The 17,256-nt window shown below is 33.8% G+C and overlaps 2 protein-coding genes across 2 annotated transcripts; one reads left to right on the top strand and one right to left on the bottom strand.

The window, feature by feature from the left end:
• Positions 1-3,396: 3,396 nt before the first annotated feature.
• On the top strand, positions 3,397-10,020 carry LOC115992201 (tobamovirus multiplication protein 1-like). The gene is made up of 11 exons (XM_031116294.1): positions 3,397-3,896; positions 4,338-4,428; positions 4,534-4,586; positions 5,296-5,388; positions 5,537-5,608; positions 5,856-5,928; positions 6,082-6,127; positions 6,234-6,297; positions 8,510-8,563; positions 9,250-9,327; positions 9,427-10,020. Exons 1-11 carry the CDS (start codon positions 3,744-3,746, stop codon positions 9,517-9,519), a joined length of 870 nt encoding a protein of 289 aa, XP_030972154.1. The 5' UTR covers positions 3,397-3,743; the 3' UTR covers positions 9,520-10,020.
• Positions 10,021-11,863: 1,843 nt separating this feature from the next.
• On the bottom strand, positions 11,864-15,850 carry LOC115992947 (derlin-2.2). The gene is made up of 6 exons (XM_031117193.1): positions 15,471-15,850; positions 14,769-14,868; positions 13,444-13,658; positions 13,026-13,109; positions 12,767-12,820; positions 11,864-12,349 (listed from the first exon to the last, which is right to left on the bottom strand). The coding sequence occupies exons 1-6, from the start codon at positions 15,567-15,569 to the stop codon at positions 12,167-12,169; spliced, it is 735 nt and encodes a 244-aa protein (XP_030973053.1). The 5' UTR covers positions 15,570-15,850; the 3' UTR covers positions 11,864-12,166.
• Between the last annotated feature and the right edge of the window lie 1,406 nt (positions 15,851-17,256).

The raw sequence follows: 17,256 nt of genomic DNA, 5'->3' as shown, positions 1-17,256 counted from the left end.
TAAAAATGTGGACAAATTTACCATCACCCACTCGCCACTTTGCTCCTAGATTGATAACCTTTCTAGCCCGAAGGATACTCTTCCACGCATACGACCCAGATTTCATTCTCGCCTCAACAATTGAACCATTTGGAAAATACTTAGCCTTGAACACCCTATAAAAGAGAGAATCTGTGTCATGTATAAGTCGCCACCCTTGCTTTCCTAGCATTGCCTCATTGAATTTTGTCAATTCTTGGAACCCCATACCACCTTTGGATTTTGGTTGGCACAAAGATTTCCAACTCTTCCAATGATTTTTCCTTCTATCTCCACGTTGACCCCACCAAAATTTCCATATCATTGCTTTAATGTCATGACAGAGGCCTATGGGTAATTTGAAACAGCTCATAGCAAAATTTTTGTATGATGAGTCAATATTACTTTCACATAAGTTTACTATTTACACTCATCTTATAGTTTATTAAAAAAAAAAAAAAAAACTTACACTCGTCTTATATGCATCAATCATAAGACTCATAACTTGACAAATTAGTTAAGTGTGAAATTAAGTATATTCCTAAAGAATTTTATGTCCTACTTTTTGTATTTTACTTTATATTCTTTCATCATCAGTTATACCAAGACACCAATCAGTTTTTCGGTGTAGGTAGGGATTGAACCCTAGATCTCTTATACAACCATCAGAGACTTTACCAGTTGAGCTAATTAGAACTCATTAATAATAATAAAAGTTTAATTTAAAAATAAATAAATAAATACATGACATACAAGTATAACATAAAAAAAATGTGACTGAGGAACTCTATTTGTCCCGAACTTGTTGATATAACAAACATATTACAGACGGACACCGCCAAAACCGTCCAAGCCACGTCTTGCCGTGAAGAAACTTCGAGTCACCTTCATGTGAAAGCAGTACATCTCTGGTCGCTCTATATATATTGTCTGTGCCTCTGTGGGACCAAGTGGAGGAATCTCCTACGGCATCTTCTTCTCTCCCCTGTCGCACGTGGCTGTCACATGTCCATATTGTAGGGTCCTCATGTTTTAATTCCATTGCCGCCAATAGCCTATGCCTATCTATTAGGCCAAAAAGAAAAAATGAAAAAAGGGCCTATAAATACTAGCCTTTCTGTTTTCATCAAAAACAAAAAAGATTTTAACCTTTATGTTTGTTTGGAAAGGCATGTTCATAGTAATCAAATTACTTTTTTTATTATTTTTTTATATATCTTCGACAATAACAAATTCAACTCCAAATTTAATATTTATCTTTAACTTTTTTTTTAATGTAAAATAATAATATTTTTCACTATAAAGTGTATACTAGTTTGTCTCTTCCATGTGCTATGTGTGCAGGATTTTTTTTTTTTTTTTTTTGGGGACAAGTCACCAAATCTAGAATTCAGGGTGATTACATTGAAATTGCCACATCCTTAAATTGGTTTATAAAAAAAAATCCCTAAATTGGACAGTAACATTTTATTAAAATTTTTTTTTCAATTAATAAAAAATTAAATTTGACAAAAGCTTTCAACTACTATTGGAGTTCTACCCCCACCATTTTTCTTTCTTGTTTTCTAGTTTTATTATTATGTTTTGTATTTTTAGTTTTTTGATCTCCCTTTTCAAAACATGTCTAATTTTTTTGGCATTAGTGATAGTTTAAAATCATGTAACAAGGAAAGGTGTAACCGATTTAGACATTTGTATGAAATTTTTTTGGTTTACATGGTAGTTCAAAAGAGGAGACCATTTATTTGAGTTTTAATATACGACTCATTAAATCATTTAACTAAGTTAGATAAATCATGTAAAAAAAAAAGTTAGATAAATCATGTGATTAAGAATAAATGAGAATACTCATTTGAGTTACTACAAAATGAGTTGGAGAAACTTCTTTTCCAATGGTTTATAAAGAAAAGTTTGTTCTTCTATTATATTTTTCATTTAAAAATCAATCATCTCAAATAAATCTTTATGTTATTTGTCAAACTCAAAAGATAGTTCAAAGCAAATTAAAAAAAAAAAAACAAAATCATCTTACTAAATATATGATTCATAATCTTGCCTTAATTATGTGGCATCTTAATTTGATTACATTTATAAGCAATAAGTATCATGTTTCACTTTTTTTTTCTTCAATAAATGCAATAATGATAATTAAGAGAGAAAATTTAAACCATAGAGGTCTCTAGTAAAAAGTAAAAATATTAAAAAATGTTGGTTAAACTATAAAACTCTTTTTTTTTTTTTTTTGAGAAGGAACTATAAAACTCTTAACTAAAACACGTTAAGTACAAATAATATAGAAACATCTATAACCAAATGGTGTGAATCTTTCAAGAAGAAAATTGCAAATTGTTCGTGCCCTCCTTATTCATAGACAAAATATATAGTATAGATATAATGATATACACGTGCTCACCATATTTGACGTTGCTATCTGTTTTTTTATTTTTATTTTTCAGCCAAAAAAAAACTGATATTATCTCTATCGGAAGCTTGTAATTTAAGACTTAAGACCTCTTCAAAAGAAAAAAGGTTCGTACTTGAAGACAAGGGTCAAGGGCAATATCGTCAGCAAAAGTACAACCCAAGGAAGCAGGTGTAAGAAAAAACACGGTAAGTTTGAGACCAAAATCCAGTTCAACTACGAATTCTTAATTGACAATGGTTAAGAAACAATTGCAGGAAAAGAAATGTTAGGTTGGACAGTATTTTTATAACAAATTTTAAGTGTTAAGTTGTTATTGGCTATTTTTAGTGAGTAGAAAAGAAATTTTAGTGGTGAATTCAAATTAAAACGGTAACAACTCTCCACCTAGGATTTATTATGAAAGAATTGTGAAAATATTATGAACGTAACATAATAACATTTCTCTTCTAGAAAAATTTTGATATCACTTTGATAAAAAATATAAAAATCATAAAAAATTTTATTTTTTTTCTTATAAAAATTTGTAAAAATATTTCTTAATTCAATTCCTGTATTCATTAACTTTTCCTAACGCTATATATACAAAAAATTTGACAACTTTTTTCATATTTATTAAGTTGACATATTTTTATTAGTTTTTATTTTGGTTTACCATTAACATAATTTTTTTTAATCTTCCAACTATGTTTCTAAATTGAGGAATATTGCATGACCGAGTCTATAACATTTTCAGGATAAATCCCAAATAGCAAGTTGTCACTTAACTAAATCCATGGTTGAAATTTCTTTCTTAAACTAACAGGTTTATTATAAAAAAAGAGATTTATTACAAAAGTGTCAAGAAAATTTTGTCGGAAAACAATAGTCCTCGAGATTCTCTAAAACGATAAACCCAATTAGCCAAGTGTTAGGAACTTTACAGTTAGAGAGTGAGTTAAGATTTAAAAGGTACAACAACTGACTTCGCACATGAGCCTCCTATCTCAATCCCGTAGAAGCTTAGGTGAGACTCAGAGAGCAACCAAACCAAACCAAACCAAGCAGACTCAATCTCTCTCTCTCTCTCTCTCTCTCTCTCTGACTGTCTGGTAGACCCTCCCGCTCAGCAGTTGTGTTTCTCACTCTCGGTTTTGCGCTTTTTTTAATTTTTTTTTTTGGCTCTCTCACTTTTTCTCTCTCTGTGAACTAAGCTTCGCTGGGGATATCAAAGAGATATTTGACTTTTTATTAATTTTTTTTGTGAGAGCGAGAGAGGGTGTCGGAGGAGGGAGCTAGCTAGCTAGCTGTAGAGCAATCAAGAATGACGAGAATGCCACTGAGCTTCACGTCCATGGCGGACATGGAAGCTCTGCTGGCTGGTTGGTGGGACGATGTCAATGGGTCCTCTCAGTGGCAAGACGGGATCTTCTACACTCTCTGTGCTGCTTATGCCCTTGTCTCCTCCATCGCTTTGGTCCCAACTCTCTCTCTCTCTCTCTCTCTCTCTCTCTCTTGTTCTTATTTTGTGATTCAATTTTGTGTTCTGGTTCTTTGTGAATTTTGGGAATGATAATGGTGGATTGGGAAACTGTTATTATGATTATGAATGTCTGTCTTGCTTGTTGCATTTTCATTGTTATGAATCGTTGCGATTTGGGTTTGTGTGATTGTGACATTTTGATAGGGCTTATTAGATTTATAAATAAGTAGTTGCAGCAGTAATTTATTGGTGGGTTTACTTTAAGTTGGGTTCTGATATCTTCTGAATGTGTGTTATGGTTTTGGATTTTTTCATTGCCTAATGATTGATTAAATTGAAGAGAATATATATATACTCTTGATTATGTATTGAAATGATATGGAAACTTGTTTGAAGTGAGTGTTTGATGGATTTTCTGGGTTTTGTGATGTGCAGATTCAATTAATAAGGATTGAGTTGAGAGTGCCCGAATATGGTTGGACGACGCAGAAAGTTTTCCATCTTATGAACTTCATTGTTAATGGAGGTGATATTTAAGTCTTGGTGATATTTGGGGTATTGGGGATACTTAGTCATTTGGTTATAATTTGACCTTTTTTTTTTTTGGGGTTTTTCCTTTCTTATGTTGCAGTACGTGCTATTGTGTTTGGATTTCACTCGCAAGTGTTTCTGTTGCGTCCAAGGGTTAGTTCGTTGAAGTTTCTTACAATGTCATTTCAAAATTTTAAATCTTTAACTTAGCCATGTTATGTAATGTTGCATCTGCATTGGTTTTCAAGTTTTGTGGGGAAAGAGTTCTAACATATTAGTGCAATCTGCAAAATTTTCCCTTTTTTTTCCACTGTACATTTTGCTTAGGCGTTATCAAGCACACTAGAGCTCCATATATTTTCTGAGAAGTATGAGGCAAAAGTAATGGAAATGACTAAAACTCACCTCACCTCATAAGCAGTTTTTGAGCAAATACAAGTATTCTCTTTTGCACTTTGATTTTGAGAAATACAAAGGTTTAGGAAATTGCTCCTAAAAGGCTCATGTTCTTCATTATCTAAAATTGCTAGCTTTTTAACTTAAATGTTCTTTTGTTTATATGATTAATATTCACAAAGATGGAGCATCACATCGATTTTTTTTTTCCTCAAAATATACATGTATGGAGCATGATTGTACTCAAATAACTGCAACAAAATAAAAATGAAAAAGAAGAAGAAGGCTGAGCAAGCCTTCCATGCACTTTAGAATGTAGGCTGTACTATTCTGTTGATCCTTCTGGATGGGAGTTCATATTTTCTTTTTCTTTTTTTTTTTAAAGTCAGACTAGCTAGAATGAATGATGTTCTTTCCTAGTCTCCGTTCTACTATACTGACATAGAGCTTCTGCATCTTGAACTAGGTTCTATTTTTGGTGTTATTGGATCTTCCGGGCCTTCTATTTTTCTCTACATACACACTCCTTGTCCTTTTTTGGGCAGAGATATACCACCAGGCAAGTAAATGTTCTTCTATTTTCTTTTGCGCAATAGGATCTTTTGTTATCAGGATGTAAGGCCAGTTCTGCTCTCCAATGAGATGTAAAACTTGTGGATGTGGAAAAATATTAAGTTATTAACCTTCTCGTTACTATTAATGGACAGGCAAGAAGTTTACCGACCGATAAGCTTAGAATTGTTTATATTTCAGTTAATGCTGGAATATATTTAGTACAGGTATGACCCATCTCATGATATGGCTATTTATTCTTCTTCTTCTTCTTCTTCTTCTTCTTCTTCTTCTCTCTCTCTCTCTTTTTTTTTGGTGCATAATAAAAGACATATCTTTCCTTTTGTCACTAAGCACATGTCATCCACTCATCCTAGCATAAACAGTAATAAGCAGCCTCTGAGAACCACTATAGAAATGTAATATTACTTTCATGATCTTAAGAATTTAACCAAAGTGAGGTTCTTACTTCAGGTTTGCATCTGGGTATACCTTTGGATTGATGACAACAGCATTGTAGAATTCATTGGGAAAATATTTATTGCAGGTTAGACTTCAGGTTTCCAAAGAAAAATGTTTACTTCAGATTTCCTGGAGATTGAAAATTCGTTTTTCATCTCAAAATATATATTGTACATTCTGAGCATTGCTTCTTTCATTAATCATCATACTTATTTTCCACGTTTTTTTTTTACTCCAGTTGTGTCAATCATAGCCGCATTAGGGTTCTTGCTGTATGGTGGAAGGTGAGTTTTTTGCATCATATTTGGTACTTGTTGGTGTTCCTTGTCTTTCTTTGGAGTTTTATTTGTGCACTTTCTCCTGGTGGATTGACATAGCCAATGCTTACAGATTATTTTTCATGCTGAGACGCTTTCCTATTGAATCAAAAGGAAGAAGGAAGAAGCTTCATGAGGTATGTGCCTTCCCATTAAAGTTTGTCTAGTGGATCATGATCACTAGCTTTGTTACAGTGAAATTTTCCCTTTTTAATGGATAGATATTGGGTAAATTAAATGTAAATAAATTAGGGCTGTCAATGGATCTGCACATGACTTAATTTCTGTATACATTGATTAAATTAGATAAACTTGATCTATATAGACTTGATATTGTCATTTTGGAATATGTTTTTGTGCTTGTGCATTTGCATGTCTAGGCAGCAGAAGCAACACTAACTTGTATTCTATAGCAATCAATTAATTTACTTGCAGTATGTAGAAGATATGCACTAAAATACAAATTATACACACACATATATATATAGTTTTACCTAAGGTGAGTCGTAGACTCTCCTGTCATAAAGTATACCCTCATATTATAGGTCATAGGAATAGATTCCTTTTGAATCTGCGAGTACTGGATCTCAGACATAACCAATGCTTTGGGGAAGCTCATACAGTTATGGAATGAGTAGGGCTCTTAAGGAGGAGAGATAGGTTTGAAACCAGCCATCCCTAGCTGGAAGTCTCATTGAGTTCCCAGCTCAGCCTACGCTACAATTGTTTGGACTTAACCTTGTTCAGATCCTCAAGCCCAAAACCATTCTCCTTTACAATGGATACCACCCTGCTTTGTACCTGGGGCAGCGTCATGGAGAATGTCGTGACACCATCAGTTTGGAGCATGAGGCTGGCAGAGCTTGCTGCAAAGGAGATAAGAAAAGGCTCAGCAGAGGAGAGCTGGTAACTGTGATGAATGTGAGGGAGTGGGGCCTTTTCCTTGTTTTTTTTCCCATTGTTCAGATGCACAAATGCTGCTGGCAGAGTGCAAAATAGACCAGCTGAAGATGGAAGAGTGAACATTGTGTCCCCCCTGCTCTTTTTAGCAATGTTTTTTGCTTTTGTGCTTAGAAGTTAAGCTGTCAGCATATTTTGATTTATATATTTTACAGAGAGAGAGAGAGAGAGAGAGTTTTTCTACTATGCTTGTATTATGATACTATCACAAGTTTGGTACTGAACAAGCTAGGGAAAAGTATACATGTTTTTTTTTTTTTAGTTTTTAATTTTTCGCTGCAATGGACTTTATGAGGGACCTGTTAGATGATCATCTTCATGCTAAATTCTTGTTCATGTATTCTCATAAATGATTTCTTGGAAGATTAAGCTCTTCTAATGATAGCGAGCATTTAGTAAGCATATCTTTTGAAGAACCTCTGCCCCTATATAATTGGTCATCTAGAAAAAATCAGATACATCAGGTGGTTGCAAGTTTGCGATGACCCAATTGGACCAGTTTTTAACTTTTTATGCTGGAAAGTGTTAAATTTCTCCCTTGTATATTTAATGCTTTTTTTTGTTCTAGCTATGCATAATATTTGTGGCAGGCATGTCTACTTTAAGAAGGATAATGGTGCCACAGTTAGGAATCATGGCTATTAGATCTATGTATCAGATGCATAAAATGAAATGTGATTAACAACAATTCTTTGTTACAATTTAACTTTCTCATTTATGTATTCACATCAGATTAACTTCCTTGTCATAAGTAAAATAATTTGGTAAAATCTTTGGATGATTGCCATTGGCAGTATTCCTTCTTGTCCTGTTCTGGATTTTTTAGACTCTTTGAACTTTAGTTTGAACTCTTTCAGGTGTAGTTTGGACACATTTTGTGTATTCAAACTGCTTCCTCTTTCTTAATAAAATTATTTTACTTATATAAAGAAAAAAATGGAATAAAACAAGTGCATAATGTTGCTGCTTTACCAAAATTTGTATGAGAAATTATTGAATTATATTGTGTGACAATTAATCTGACAAGAAAGGATAAATTTGCCTTATTTTTTATACATAAAAATAACTAAAGCAGATTTCATTATTTCATCAAATGAAATGAGCAAGACTCATGCTGGGCTTCTAGTAAGAATAATTAAAACTTTTGGTTGGCGAATGAATTAACTTTCTTGTCATGAGAAATGATTTAATTATATGGTTATGGCTGTGTTATCTGGTTCTCATTGTCACCAAAATAAATTGTTTTTCTACGACATGACTCTCTTCAAATCCAAGTAAATATAAACTGCAGATCATTTATTATATATTTGTGAATGTTTCTATGGATAAAGCCTCAGGAATCTAGAGTGAAATTTCTTTTATTGATGTAACTTGTGCTTTGTGTTTCAGGTTGGATCTGTTACAGCCATATGTTTCACCTGTTTTCTAATAAGATGCTTTGTGGTAAGTTACAGACTATGTTGCAAACTAGTTTTTTCATGGGCTTGTAGATGTATATCTGAATTTGTAGTCCTTAGAAAGATTACACTATTTCGGCCTCTCTCATGCATATTATACCATACTGTATTAGGTGCAAAATGTGAAATGGATGTCTAAGAGAAGCAAATGGTAGTAGGTGGTTTAAAATTGAGAGTTAACTTGTTAAAAAGATAAAAAAGGCGATTCACTTTTGTAACTTAAGACATGGGTATTACGTAATTAAATCTGCGTGGCCAATTTAAATTTTAGATATGAAGGTACAGGGATCTTCAATGGATCTGATCAGAATATAATTAATTGAGAGAGAGAGAGAGATCATAACATCTGTCTGTGATTAAGTCTGTAGGATGAGGTGAGGCTACACTTCACCTGTCAAGTTCCGAGGTCTAGTGTGAAGAAATTGACTAATAAAAATGAGGATACGAGTACACAACAGATTTTGGCTGATCCAAACTATCAATCCTATCAGCTCCCAAACTTAGATCTAATCAAATAAGAACTTGGGACATTTACACTATAATTCTTTATTTTAGTGAAAAGAAGACAATCATACAATATGACACTGTTTATATATGTTTAGAAAGTGCTGCTGCTTTCTTAAGCCTACATTGGATTTGTGGATGTGCTTCTAACTTAATTGTAAAATGCAGGTTCTTTTATCTGCTTTTGATACGGATGCATCACTTGATGTTTTGTATCATCCTGTTTTGAACGTAATCTACTACATGGTATTCTACTAAGATTGTTATTTTGTAAACCTTAATTTTGTCTCTTTCTTTTACTTGTTATTATTTTAATTTTTGGAATTTTTGTTGCTCAAATAACAGCTGGTTGAGATACTGCCTTCAGCTCTAGTCCTCTACATACTGCGTAAGTTGCCTCCCAAGAGAATATCAGCGCAATATCACCCTATCCGTTAACCATGGAGCATCTTGGATCTCAGTTTTCTTTTTTCTCCATCGAAAATGATTTTCTTAGTCTGGGAGTTAGATCCTACAGGAGTTGAGCAGGAGAGCCAAGAACAAGAAAATCCAGATGTAGTATTCTGGTATGGCTCATTAAGCCGGCAATTCTTTTTTGTCATGTATATTACACGTATATTTGCAGCTTGCTAAAGGGAAGAATTTGAATTCATTTCTTCAATTCTTCTTGGGTTATGACCACTGGTTGTGATCTTGGTCAGCATATGGGAAAAGGAAAGAGTTTTTTTTTTTTGGTTGTAATTTAATGTTGTAGGTCTCACTTTAGACTGTTGTTAGTGTTTAAAAATCATGGTGTGTCGAACAGTTATTGAAACTATATATTTATTTTTCCCCATAAATTAACATGCCATATGATGTTTCTAGTTTGCTTTTATAGGTGTTTAGTGGTATTCATTGTAAAGGTTAAGAATGAATGTACTTTATATTTTGTTTAAATTATTGATGATTTGCTCTGAACTTATGCTCTATTTGGTGAGTTTATGAACATACTGCTTTGAAGGGTGCCCCATGTTCTAATGTTTCATGTTTGTTTAGTTTTAATTCATCTACTTTCTGTGTCCTTGCTTCTTACCTTCCACCGCTAAGCGCGTTCAAGCTCATTGGGATCACTAACAGTTAATTTCAAATCAAATCTGATTCTGAGATTAAAACAAAGAAACCATCCTCGAGTAAGAAATTGTTTGCTAGATCTCATCTTCTTGATAAATGAGGTATAACAGGATATTTGAAGGGTCCAAAAGAATTGGAATATCCAAACTACTGTAACTGGCAAAAGCTCCACCTTGTGCCCTAAAGAAGGAAAAACTAAAAATAAAAATCCTATGGTGAAAACTAAAATGTAGTCAAATAGCTATGGCTGACTAGAAAACGTTGGAAGGGCATGCCCAAAGTCTCTCCCCCCAACCGTCGTTCAAAGATAAGTGTACCATGGTAATTTTTTTAGGTCAAATGGAAGTTTATATTAGAAAAGAAGATTAAGCACAAAATATTCTACGGCTAATTAATACCCATGTTTTACAGCCGCTAAAATTTGCCACAAATTGGCTCTTACATATTGACTAATTCTTGGGTGACTAAACTGGTCTTAAGGGTTGAAATGTCTTTTGAGTGTTTTATTTTATACTCTACTAATCACAACTTGTCATGTGTATGATATACATATTATATAGCACATCCCACCATGTACATTATAATGCATTCTGTCTATGTACATTCCATCATGCAATGTGGCGTATCATTCCACTATGCAATATTCTACCGGTTTACACATTCCACCAAGCAAAAATACGAAAGACAAGACATCATACCATGCAAGTAAAAGGACAAAGTTCCACTATTGGCAAGTGTTAAACATCCGAGGCCCTCCAAGTATTATAAATACTGAGTTATGCCTTGGAGATAATAAATGTCCTGTTTTGCCATGTAGCATTTTACTTTTGTCGACTTTACCTTTTGTCTTCTTCTTCTTCTTCTTTTATATTTATATTTATTTTTATTTTTTTTTTAAGTTATATAATATTTTCTTGGACTTTTATTTTTTTTGTAGAATTCATTGGGTTCAAAATTTTTATTTTTTCTATAGTATTTTTTATGTTTCTTAAAATGTTGTTCTTTACTCTTTTTATTTTTCGATGGTGCTATAGGTTTAAACTTCGATTATTTTATAAGGATAGACAAATGGTTTGTAATATTTTCTTGACTCTTTATTCCTTTTGTAGAATTCACTGGGTTCAAAATTTTTATTTTTTCTATAGTAAATTTTATGTTTCTTAAAATGTTGTTCTTTACGTCTTTTTTGGATGGTGCTAAACTTCGATTATTTTATAAGGAAAGAAAAATGGACTGATGAGATTGCAATTTGAAGAGTATAAACACTCAGATAGGAACAAAGGATGTTTATTCATAAAGTAATTAATTACAGGGAAGAAAAGAAATTAATACGAAACAGAAGGTTTTTGTTTCATCATGCTTACTACATAGTAATGTTGCCACTCAAGTTATGTTTTTATTGTCTCATCTTGTTACGTGCCAAATTGAGGTGGGAGACTAAACATTAATGCATGTTTAACTATTTAGATTTTAGAGTACAAAACCCCAGATCATTCAAATCCTTCAGCAACTCAAATTGATGCGAAAATATTAAACAACAAAAGGAAAAAAGAAAAAAGAAAAGAAAAAAAATAGAGAGAGAATAAAACATGAAATCCCACAAGCTATTATAGTTTGCAACTTTTTGCTCTTAATTTTATTCCCCTGTGATCATTCTTACAGACCAACAACCAGAAGCAAATTTGGTGAGATAACTATCACATATAATTGAACAAAAATGATGATGCTGTGACATATCAAGGCAAAATAAAAAGGATAAATCTTTGGCAATTTCAGTAAAACCTTTGATCATTCGTTTGCTAAACCTTAAATTAAACACAAATGCACAAAAAAAGCAATTAGCAAATCGGAGTATACTTTAATATAATACACAGCCAGCTGTATTTTTGTTGATGCTAGCTACATTTCCAATGCCAGATCAATACCCCAAGGGCTCACACACAGGTCAGGGTTTTCCAGTGATACTAACTCCTGATTAACCTTGGAGAACATCATCTGCAGCTGGAGCAGCAAATCTCACATTCCCAGGCCGTGCCACTACAACAGGCTCATCCGCAAATAGCGCTTTAATAAATGAGGGAGTTCTCAAAGGCCGGCGACCTGTCATTCGTGGATACACATCTTCAAGAAAATAGTAGGCATGACCAGCAATCATTCCCTGAAAAAAAAAGAACCAAAAAAATAAAGGTTCCAAAAGGAAAAGCGAAAAGCAATGGTACAGGAGATAAAGATGCAGATAAAGAGGTGAACAGGTCCACAAATGAGACAGAAATTATGTGAGCCAACTCATGGGTCCACAAGGTAATCTTCCAGGTGGTCTAACCTGTCCGATATAACATTGACTTCTGTTCCACCTAAGAATTTCTAGTAAAGTGAATTTAGACTAGGATCCCACCAGATCTCAAATTCTTCAATAAGGTCTAGGCTTCTCTCATTATGATGCAGATTCATTTAGGAGAAAAGAAAATAAATGAACTAGCCATGTTATAGGAAAAGCAGGGTTCACTGAATTTTTGTTAGTGCCAGCAGATTAGAGGGCAGAGGAAACTATAAATATGATAGTGTGGAATCTCACCAATAGATCCACCCATGCACTAGCTCCAACAAGTACAGAGAATCCCAGAAGAACCTGCAGGGAGAACAAGGAAATAAGGATCACAAATTTCATTAGGTGGGGCAAAGATTAACTATAATAATAGAGGTTTTGATCAGGATAGCTTATGTCTCAGATTAATTTTGAACGAGTTGAAGGACAAAAAAATTAAAAAGTAAATAACTTTCAGTGTGATACTGATTTAGCAAGATAAAATGAGAAGTCATCAAAGCTTACTCACCCATGGTAGGTAAGCGGCTGTGAAAGTAAAAAGGCCCAAAAAACTCATATGGATGAAAGGATTTTGCTTGCTCCACACATAGACCTGTAAAAAATATGAAAGGATATCAATTTTCATAGAAGAATTCTACCAGACTTTATATCTTTTGCTCAAATTATTCTACCAGACTGATTTGAGATGGGAATTGCTTGACTTATTGAAACAGGAAGAAAGCTAATGAAAAGCTTGAGTCAAGAATAACTTGGTATAACCATAACTTCATTAATTCATTATATTGCCTTTTGCTATCATAATATAATGGCTAGATGGCATTCCAATCTCCATAATATTATTCCCATCAAACAGGAGTTATTAATAGTTCTAATGATGGTAGGAACAAAACAAATTTTCTATTCAAACAAAAAGGAAAGGAACTAACCATCATGAATGTCAGGGAATTGCTAAGGAATATAATTTTTGCAAATGACTCCGACAAGTACGGTATCATTCCCCCAACAAGAACAATTCCAGTTAAAACAGTGGCACCAAATAAGAGCATGTAAAAGAAATCGGCTGTCCTTCCCCTGAATGAGTTCTCTTCAAGGAGTTTGCAGTATCGAGCTAGAAAGAACATGTGAAACATAAAGTCCAAGTCTGCATTGTCAAGGTAAAAAAATATGTTAAAAATGACAAACTTGATGATTACTTAGGCTCAATCAGACTTCCAAACAATCAACATAATTAACTGTTGGAAAACATAAACGTAGAAAATGATATAAATTCATTACATCATTGTCTATGTTTATGTTGAGGATCCATAGCTAACACCAACAAATTTGGGACTAAGGCTTTGTTGTTGTTGAAGACAATGATATAAATACATCAAGACAATGTATAATCGGATTGCAATACATTCAACAACAAGCAGAAAATGGAACATAATTTGTGATTCATTAAAACATTGTGTTCAGGGACATCATTGGGGAAAGTGAAGAGTGTTCTAGAAAGGAAAAAAAACCATCAAATCAAAAGGTGCAGAAGCAGACTTGATTTCAACAAGTTAGGTGGAGGAATAAAATCTCTGCTGCCAATCTATTGCTAAACCACTATTAGATAATAAAAATAACAATACTGGAACATTCCCACTCCTAGTGAAGGTTATACATAATGTTCTTAAGGAACCCTACAAAACAAACAGATATTAAGCATGGATTGGACACAGCAAAACCAACATAAACCTCTTAATTAACACAAAAATGTACTGCAGTACAAATCCACAGGGACCAAAATCGTCCAGATAGATGACAATGGACATTCGCCAACTACATTCCACAAGACAATGCACCACAAAGGAGGAATGAATTATCACATTCTTCTTAAGCCATGAAACTTGTTTGATGACATAACCCATTGTGGTTATCAAATTGTAAATTCGCGTGCCTGCATGTAAGTTCATATGGAAAAAATGACAAAGATTAATAGCCAATGCAGACTTCTTACTTTATCTAACTACCATAATAAGTTTGTCCCACTTGAGTCCCATCATAAAAAACTAACACATCATACAAAGCAACAGACGTTCAACTAACAAAAATTCTTTCAACTACTTTAATAGAAGAAAGCCTTGTGTGCCCCAAAAGATTTCTTCTCAACAACTTCATCATAGTGAAGATGATCACGAAACTAACAGAAAATTTCCCTACATTAAAATTGAAAAAACAGATTCCTACTGAATAAAAAAAAAATGAGGCTGAAAAATATTACCCATTTTCCGGAAATACAAGAAATTGGTAACGAGACGCCATAACTGATATTGCTTGATCACTAGATTAGGGTTCAAGTACAAATTATAAGGTGATATTATCTGCAAAAATATACAGAAAATCATTAATTATGTTATTAAACCTTCCAAAGTAGCAGCTATTCTTCCTAACGTGTTAACATAAGAAATGAAAAGAAAAAAAAAATGGTAAACACCCAATTCAATTTTGAGAAGGAAAATCCAAAATTTCCCGAAATATTTATTTAAAAAAACCCAATTAATTCAACCTAAGCCATTCAAACCCAGTTGCCAAAACATTAAAAACCATAATAAAATCCAATTTACACTACTTGAGAGAGAGAGAGAGAGAGAGAGAGAGACCACCAAGTTTCTCCCAAATTTAAAGCAAACCCAACTGAAATCTAACCAAAAAAAAACAGCTTTAATGCTCCATTAACCCCCAAAACACAAAACCCCACAAAACTCTATACCGCCAGGAAGAAAAAAAAAGTCCCCTTTTGAGTTTTGACCCAAAAGACATTACATTCCGAAATTCGAAGAAAACCCAATTGAAATCTAACCAAACCAGACAACCCCATTAACCCAAATACACAAAACCCACAAAATCCAACACCAAAACCCCAAAAAAAAAAAAAAAAAAAAATCCCTTTTTGACCGACACCTCAAAGCTTAGAGATACGTACATCAAGGGAGCAACCGATGGTGGTGACAATAGCAGCCGTGAGATACGAACGGGTGATGATAGGCATTTGCTTGTACCATTCTTCCACTGCCTGAGCCATTCCCTGCCAATTTTTCTTCTTTCTTTTTTCTCAAACAACTCAGCTACTGAGATTACGAGGAACACAAACACACATTCAAAACTGAGTCTTGATTATTGGTTGGAAATTTTTTGGGTCTTTGCCAAGGATAGAAGATTAAATTGTTATAGAGAGAGAGAGAGAGAGAGAGAGAGAGAGAGAGAGAAGGAGACGAAGAAGTGAGGAAAGGTCAAAATAATTGCCCAAGAAATTTGATACGAATATGGACTCTTTTATCTATATCTCTGCGCTGTTCTAGTAATTGACGGGTTTAATGGAAGTGACATGCTTTGGCGAATCAGAGAGAGAGTGTATTACACGAACCAATTGCTTGCTTTGTAAAAACAGGCCTGGTAATTTTTCTTATAGTTTTGGGTTTTGGTCCAAGGCTTTGCTAGGCCTGATATTCCTTTCCCACTATTTTTTTTTTTTTTGGGGTCGGAAGGCCCAGTGAAGATAAGGGTATGAGGGCCCAATGAAAGCTCTGATATATAGGTGTATCGTGCATGTATCTTTCATCTTTAGTCCCAGTCATGAGTTGGGACTTTGGAGGGGAAGAGTGAGATTTTAGTCCTTATAAATTTTTTAGGAGAAGAATTTTCCTTTTTCAGCTTTGGAAGATAACGAATGAGTGGGTGGGTGGCAGACAATGGGCTTGAAGTGAAGATGCAAGGAAAATTTGGTTACTTACACTTTATTTGGAAGTTCATGAAAGAATGAAATGGAAAGAAATTTTTTTAAGTAATGAAAATAAATGAAAAAGAATGAAAGGTAATTAATACCATTTGAGATTTACATAAAGGGAAAAAAATAAAATCATTTTATAACAATATTACTATTATAATCTTATTTTAAAATAAATAGTTGAATATATATGATGAGTTCCGTTCCTTGTTATTATCTTCATCATCTCACATTTTCTTACCCAACAAAACATTTCTTGGTGCTACTATTAGAGCAGGAGCCGCCTTCCAAGAACATCAAGCCTTGGATGACGAGGTCTGGCCTGAACATCAAGCCTTCCAAGAGCGGCGTGACCTAGGTCGCAGCAGCGCAACCCAAGTCTTTCTCTCTCTGATCTGAATCTGATCTACTGGGTTGTTTCTCTCTCTAATCTAATGGGTTTTTATTTTATTTTATTTTTTTATCTAGATTTTAGGTGGTTGTTGGGGGTAGATTTGGTTGGATGTTTTGTGCTAGCTGATCTGTGTTTGTGTTTTGTACTCCAACACTTGCTGAAAGTTCATGAAATTTCAAGAACAAATCGAGCCCATGAGTGTCGATATATAAATCGAGTTTCTAACACTCGATTTCCACATGGACAAACTGCCACCTCGGACCCGATCAGAACATGAAAACCGACCCTCAAAGACTCGATTTATAGTTCAAAATCGAGCCTCTTAGCCTCAAGATGCTAGTAAAAAATATAGTTTGAAAACGTAGCCTACTAATTATAATGTTTGAAAATTAAGGTTAATTTCCCGTTTTGGCCCTAGACATGAGTTGATGGCCCCAAGATGTTGGTAAGAGGTTTTAAATCCAACATCCATGAATATGAGGAGGTCTTAAGAACTACTTAGCCAATCCCTTGGGTTTTTAGCCATACTTGTTAGGATTGAAGTTTGGTCATAAAGTGGACAACGAAAGGGTTAAGGACTCTGTTATTTAT

Source organism: Quercus lobata, chromosome 5, assembly GCF_001633185.2.
Source record: "Quercus lobata isolate SW786 chromosome 5, ValleyOak3.0 Primary Assembly, whole genome shotgun sequence".
In the NCBI taxonomy this organism is placed as follows: domain Eukaryota; kingdom Viridiplantae; phylum Streptophyta; class Magnoliopsida; order Fagales; family Fagaceae; genus Quercus; species Quercus lobata.
Note: the sequence above shows the minus strand (reverse complement) of the source record. Positions and strands in the feature narration are given on the sequence as shown.